We start from the raw sequence: 6,798 nt of genomic DNA, 5'->3' as shown, positions 1-6,798 counted from the left end.
GCCGAGATTCTTTCACCTTCCCGCAGTATTTTCAGAGCTTCTGACTTGGAGGGCTCTGGAAGCATGTTGACAAATGGCAAGATGTCAGACCACATTTGCCGGTCATTTCTGCTCAGAATGGCTAATGAGTTGGCAGCCCGGACTGTAGTTGCTGCAATTGTTGATACACGCTTTCCAATAGCATCCAGACGCCTGCCGTCTCTATCCGGTGGGGCTGCGATTGTAGAAGAAGGATTTCTAGATCGCTTCTGTGCAGCCTGTACGATCACCGAATCCAATTTTGGATGTCCTATAAGGCAAGCTGGGGAATTTTCAGGAGCCATATATTTTTTATCTATCCTCGGCAGAACTGGAGGGATAGATGCAGGAGTAGACACAACTTTAACTCCCTCTTTCCAGATGAAGTCTAAAATAGGTATAGACTTAACCTGCCTCCTTGGCTGGTCCTTGAAATCATAGAGGAAGCATTCCTGCTGTGTAGTCTCCATGTCAATATGGAAGCGTTTTGTAGCTCTTTTCATTAGAAGATGGAATCCTCCCACGTCTACTGGGGGTGAATCAGCGGTTACCGGAGGTGAAGTAGAAGGTGTTTGGACCCGATAATCGTCCCACTCCGACATCATGGATCCGTCATCGACTTCCCCTTCTTCTCTCTCTTCTTCGTCAGAAGAATGTTGTTCTTCAGGCTGATGGGACGCTACAGGTGGAGGAGACTTTGGTGGTCTTAAATCATGTATGGGCGTTTGCACCACAGGTGTAGGAGGCGCAGAGTCCGCTGACTCAGACGGTGGAAAACGCCTGTAATATTCATTTAGCATGTGCTGTATATTTGTTAGCAATGCTACTGGCATCTGAGCTGAGGGGACATAGTACCAGGTGATGTCACATGCTCAGGCGAGTGTTGGTCATCTTGATCGTCCTCTTGGTATTTAATGTGTAATTCTGAAGGACTTGTAGCCGTACCAAACATTTCATGTCAGAATCCTCCTCACTATCTTCAGAGTCCAGTAACTTGTCAGGGACCTGTAGGGGTACTGTTTGAGGTGACAGGCGTAGAGGCGATAAAGGTTCTAGGCCAGAACCGCGTCTCTGAAGCAAGGATGGCTTCGATGTTGACGTAAAAGCCGTAGACGGTGACCAAACTTGCATGGTGGTACATGTAGACAGTTGCGGCGTCGACAGAGGCCCCATCAACAGGCTCGTCGACGGGGGCTTGGCTCCAGAAGACGAAGAGGTCGTCGTCGACGGTTGAGTTGTCTACGCCGACGAGGGTTTCGTCGACGACGGTTTCTTCGTCGACGACGGTGTCTTCGGCGACGGTACAGGAGTCGTAGACGAGCTCGTCGACGACTGGATGCTCGTCGACGGCGATGGAGCAACCGTTGACAGTGGCGTCGACGAAGCTATCGTCGACGGAATCTTCTTCAGCTTGGCCGCCGACAGGGCCCTGACGATGGAAGATGAAGCTTCTTTCGTCGACGAGATAGGCCTTTCAGTGAAATAGACCATCGTCGACTGTGAAGACGCTGTCAACAATAACATCTCAGGTTTATGTGAAGAGAAAGTTACCGTAGACGTAGATGTTGCTTCGACGGAGATCTTCATCGACGAAGGAGTCGACAACGGCATCGTCGACGACAGGGTCTGTTTCTGAGGTAAAGTCTTCTCAGAAGTCGTCTTTTGAGGTAATTTTGTTATTGTTCTTCTCGGGGATGTGGAGGGCCTAGGTTTGCCCTTAGTAGGGGGAGTAGCCATAGAAGTGGAAGGCTTCTCAGACCCCTTAGAAGATTGTTGCCTCAGGAAGAGCCATCTGTGGCAGGAAAGCTTCAAAGGCCTTGCTGTCTTTGCAACGCGACCTCCAGCATCTCCTGCTGTGAGAAGCAGACCCCCTCCCTGTCTCACCCCCTTTCGGCGGAAAGACAGGCGGGAAAAATTAAAACATCTCAGAAGGTGTGCCCACCTCTGCCAACCCCACCCCTCAGATGGGGGAGGCGATTTGAAGTCACTTGTCAGTGTCCGCCGTCTTGCAGATGACAGGCACTCAACAAGCAGGATTAGGGATTGTGCCCACTCCTCCACGTGGGGTGAGCGAAACAAGGGTTTAGTCACCCTAAGGTCAGAAGCCCATTAACTACTACCAAAATACTCCTAAAACGCCCCTAAATACAATATTTAGCAGGCAGCCCTGAACCCAGAAGGCAGATTCCTGCAACCGATGAAGGTCAGAAGAAGCTGCACAGCAGAGGAGACTACAGAGAAGAACTGACATGACCCCAGCCCTACCGGCCCGTCTGTAGTTTCCGGAGATCCTGTGCCAAAAGTCGACTTGTCCTGCAGCCAGTGACCTCCAAAACCCCTAGCAGAACTGAATGCCTTCAACAAAACAAGCAACCTCCATAGGATTGCATTCAGCTCCTGACCCCTCCCAAGCACCCTGCACCCAGCTACCACAGCGCCGCTGGTGGTGCAGACCTGGTATCCTCTTTGCCCAGACCTTAAACATAGGAGCTTGGCTCCCGAGACAGAGTAGACTGCCCATGAGAAGCCCCCAACCAAGGTGCCCCCTAGCCCCATTGGCGTCCTGCACTCTGTACCCGATAGCCCTAGTGCAGCTGGTGGTACAATTTGAGAGCCTACCTGACCTTGGGGGACCTTGGTCCTAACCCCCAAAACTCCCACTTGTAAGACATTTACTTACCTGTAAAACCGATAACCATTTTTACCCATAGCTTGAAGTTTTTGGCCTAAAATGCTTAACTGATGTTTGAATGGAGAAAAGAGAACTAAACTGCAAATTCTAATAAGTCTTACTTACCTTGTATTGTGAGATCCTTGGTGTGTTATCTATCACCCCAAAAAGTCATTGTAATCTGAAAGTAATCAAAAAGTATTCTAAAAGCAATTAGTCTAATTTAAGCTGCTTTTTGAAACCCTACCACCCTGTAATATTTGTAAATCCATTCCCAACTGCATTTCTGTGTAAAGGTTTACAATTGAAAGTATGTAATGTAAAAAATATTTATAGAGCGCACGGACACTAAACGGTTTCATGGCGCTAAAGGGAATGAGTACGCAAGAGGGAGAGGCAAAGTGAAAATGTTAATCATAGGCTTGACGGAACAAATGAGTATATTTTACATACCTGTACCAAGTCCTGCTTGGTTCTAGAAATAATACAAGTATACCTGATTTCGACTAACCCAATTGGTCTGGGTTCTGCCTCCGAGTGAATGCTATCAGTCTTGATTGAGTGAATACAATAAAGGCTTAACACACCCTCTGGATAAGCCTAACTGCTCACCCACACTACCACAAAGAGAGCTGTAAGTACGTACCTAATTTAGCCTCTGCTATACCTCTGGGGTCTCCCTGGACACTGAACACTATGCCTTACTTTGGTATAGTATATACAGAGCCAGCTTCCTACACCCCTTAACATTGAAAGACACAAGAGGGACACACTGTCCTGGATAGAGTCTCAACCAGAAACCATTGTCCTCAGGCATAACATTCATTTCTACGGTACAGTAGGCATCTGCACCCTAAATAACCCATTGATGTGCAGTGGTGTAATCTGATTGGGGAGGTCCCTTAACAGGGACATGTTCTAGGTGTGGGTACCCCAGGGGTTCTATTTCATAGTCCTCCAATGGGGCATGTTTGGGGTGTTTGTACAGAGGGGCTTCCAAGCCCTCTAAAGCGGAATAGGGCCATAGGGCCTGTGTCCAAAAATGACTGCATTGACCCCAGTGCCAAGCATGGGGCGGTAAAGAAGGTGGAGGTGCAGTACGGTGAGACGTTGCAGGTGGAGTTGGTGTAGAAAAAGGGGAAGGGCTTGCAGCCTTGACTTTGAGCCTTTAGGGGTAGGGCTTCTCATTATGGAGTCTTGGGCAAAGTCTTTCCAGGGTTAGCAGATATTTTGCCAGTGCAGGGGGGATAATGATCTACCTTCATCAAGTTTCTGCTGAAGCTTCTCGAGGGAGGGCTTTCGGAGTGTTTAAAACTGGCTGTGGACGGCAATGTTTGGGCCTTAATGTTTAAACAGGGCCTTAAGCTTTGCCATGTGCTTGGATGTCTCAGGGCTGAGACGTCAATAAGACTCGAAGAACGATGGGGGTTGAGGCTTTTGCCTCGATTCCGTCTCTGCTCTGATGCCTTGCCTCAATGCTCACCGAAGCCCGAGGATTAAGCATGGGGCTTGATGGCTGACCCTCTTAGGGTTGGAGCTTCGCCTAAGCTTTTCGTGTTTTGCGATCTTGGGTTTTGACTGTATTCATGATTCTCAACATGGACTTGTTGCAATGGTGGGTGTCAACTGGCCATTGCAACTGAGGTGGATGGAGTGCCTTTATCCCAGTATTATCTTATTCATCGGGTACGGTCTCTGAAGTGAGTAGAGGGAGAAGAGGAGGGATGACCGTCAATATAGAAATCTTCTCAGCAATGGGAGTGGAGAGAAAGAGTCCCGGAGCAGCGAACATTCAACCTCTAATGCGTTGAGTCCGGGAGCAACGCTGATACACCCCCGAACCAGATGGTGGGCAAACACAATCAAACAATGGAGACCATGAGCATTACTACCTAGGGAAGGAGTCATAACATACCTCGTGACTAGAAAGACGACTTTGAAGAAAAACAAGTTGCAAATGTCCAAGCTCAAAATTAGATGGCTGGAATATGCAGCATATGTGTATCTACAGCCAAACACGCTATGAGCATGGTTGTTTCACATTTCAAATATCCTTGGTCTTTAAATAAAACTGTAAAACCATTTTGAAATCCAATGTGCAAAGAAATCAGTCTACTAGAAGAGATAATTGGAAGAGAGAGTCTGGAATAGATCAGCCACTTTAAAATGAAGCAGCAACAAACAGCACAGATTCATAGCCTCAGATCGAGCACCACAGTCTTTACTGCTAGACTACAATCTGGAGTACCACAGACTTCACATGTCCATGTTCTTTTGCCTTGACACCAGGGTGAATCACTGTTGTGCACTGGTAATTATCTTTATATAGAGATCTTCATGCGCCACAATGCAAATGGAGAGAGGTGTGGCTCACTGGTTAGAGGCGGCAGACCCGGAAGCAGAGAACAGCCCGGGACCAGGGTTCAATTCCAGACGCGGCAGGGTCGTGGACCAGGGTCAGCGGACTCGATAATTCTCGCCTCGGTGCCTACTCTAACCAGGGATCACACTCGGCAACTCTGGGCATTAGCTTGCCTCATCTCTACAACGGCCCCCCACATTCGCCGGGGATGCCTGGTTTCACCTTGGACATTCCCAGTAGGGACCATTTCACAGGGATAGCCAGGACAGGTTCCCCAGCGGTCTACAGCGCCACAACGCCTCAGGGCAGCAGTGCGCTTTACAAGACACATACATTACATACATTACAAATATATTATTTGTTGACTCTGCAAACATTTATTTCCTAATAATGTTTCAGCCTTTCTCATGCACTTGTTTTTCAAGAGCTGTGCCACCATCTCATTGCTACACTCATCAGTGCATTGATTGCCAAACCTTCTGATTACATACCTAACTCCAGAGTCTTCGCTAGTCCGGATCCCATTTAAAAGTTCCACAAAAAGAGGATCCACTTTTGTGTGTATAGCTATGAGCTTTCCTAGTGCATCAGCAGCTTTCAGTCGTACTGTGCGGTTGGAGTCCTGCAGTGCTTTAGTGAAGGTTGTCTGCAGTTGAGGTAGGAACGGCTTTAGGGCAATGCCAACCTGTAAGAAAAGAAGTGTGTCGAGATAATAAAGTTCAAAGCGACAAGAGCATCTGAGCATCAACACAGGATGAAAAACACAGAAAAAACCAAAGTGATTTAGCTTCCACTCAGTTTTGTATTGTGTCCTAGTCTGGCACATGGATAGCTACAAGTCCTAAACTTCAGGTCCTGTACACAGCTATCTAGTCTCTCAAGAGGCACGTATAGGTTATCCTTTAACAACCAAACTACATATTGAAAACAAATTTCTTATCACGTCCTGCACATGACTGCCATACTTTTTGTACACATGGGTCAACTACCAGGCTCAACAAATCTTCCTTTCACTAGACACAGAACCCCTTGCAAAATGTATCATGCACTATGGATGACATGCATTCCTTCTCAAGCAAGGTTGCCACGTAGAGATAGTCCATCCCAGCTTACCTTGGCTAGTAGCAGGCTCAGTGTCTCCAAAAGGGCCACCTTGACATTCCAGCTGAAACGGTCACCTAAGATGCGGATGAGCGGTCCAGTGATTCCAACCACAGAGGGTTTAAGAGCATCTGCAGATGTCAACTTAATAACCAGCCCCAAGGCTTTGGCTGCCTCCTCTTTCTGCTCTGGGTTTCCAGTCAACACCCCTTCACGCAGAATGGGAAGAATGGAGGTTACACCCTGAGACAAGATGGGGAAATAAACATTTAGACTGGATCCTCCTAGGTGAACTCGAAAGCATCATCCTCTGAAATAATTATACCAAATCGAAATATGATATCCTGCCCAGATAGAATATAAATCAGTGGCCCCATAAGGATAATATTTACAGGTTTTTGCGAAGGTACTCGTCATCAGTGAACGATATGAGAAAGTTGTTATTGGGAAACCATCTCAGAGATGACCCTTCTTACTTTTTTGGGAATGCAGAATCCTGGAACGTGCTCTCCTTTAACCTCGTTTCCCACCATACGGATGTCCCTGTGAAGGTCTTCAATGAGAGCCAGCTGATTCCCAGCATCCAATTTCTGCAGATATTGGCAGTAGATCAGAGAAAGGGAGAAATTAAAAAAACATTCAGGCC

At 47.4% G+C, this 6,798-nt stretch overlaps 1 protein-coding gene across 2 annotated transcripts in view; it reads right to left on the bottom strand.

Annotated features, from left to right (window-relative positions):
- GCN1 (GCN1 activator of EIF2AK4) overlaps positions 1-6,798 on the bottom strand; it is a 746,722-nt gene that overhangs the window by 170,543 nt on the left and 569,381 nt on the right. For both annotated transcript variants that reach the window (XM_086942874.1, XM_086942875.1), the window contains exons 50-52: positions 6,629-6,742; positions 6,165-6,395; positions 5,543-5,736 (exon numbers count right to left, since the gene is read on the bottom strand). In XM_086942874.1, the coding sequence (XP_086799000.1) occupies positions 5,543-5,736; positions 6,165-6,395; positions 6,629-6,742 (539 nt within the window). The remainder of the gene's footprint in view (positions 1-5,542; positions 5,737-6,164; positions 6,396-6,628; positions 6,743-6,798) is intronic.

This window comes from Lissotriton vulgaris, chromosome 11, assembly GCF_964263255.1.
Source record: "Lissotriton vulgaris chromosome 11, aLisVul1.2, whole genome shotgun sequence".
NCBI lineage: Eukaryota > Metazoa > Chordata > Amphibia > Caudata > Salamandridae > Lissotriton > Lissotriton vulgaris.
This window is presented reverse-complemented; position numbering and strand designations above follow the sequence as displayed.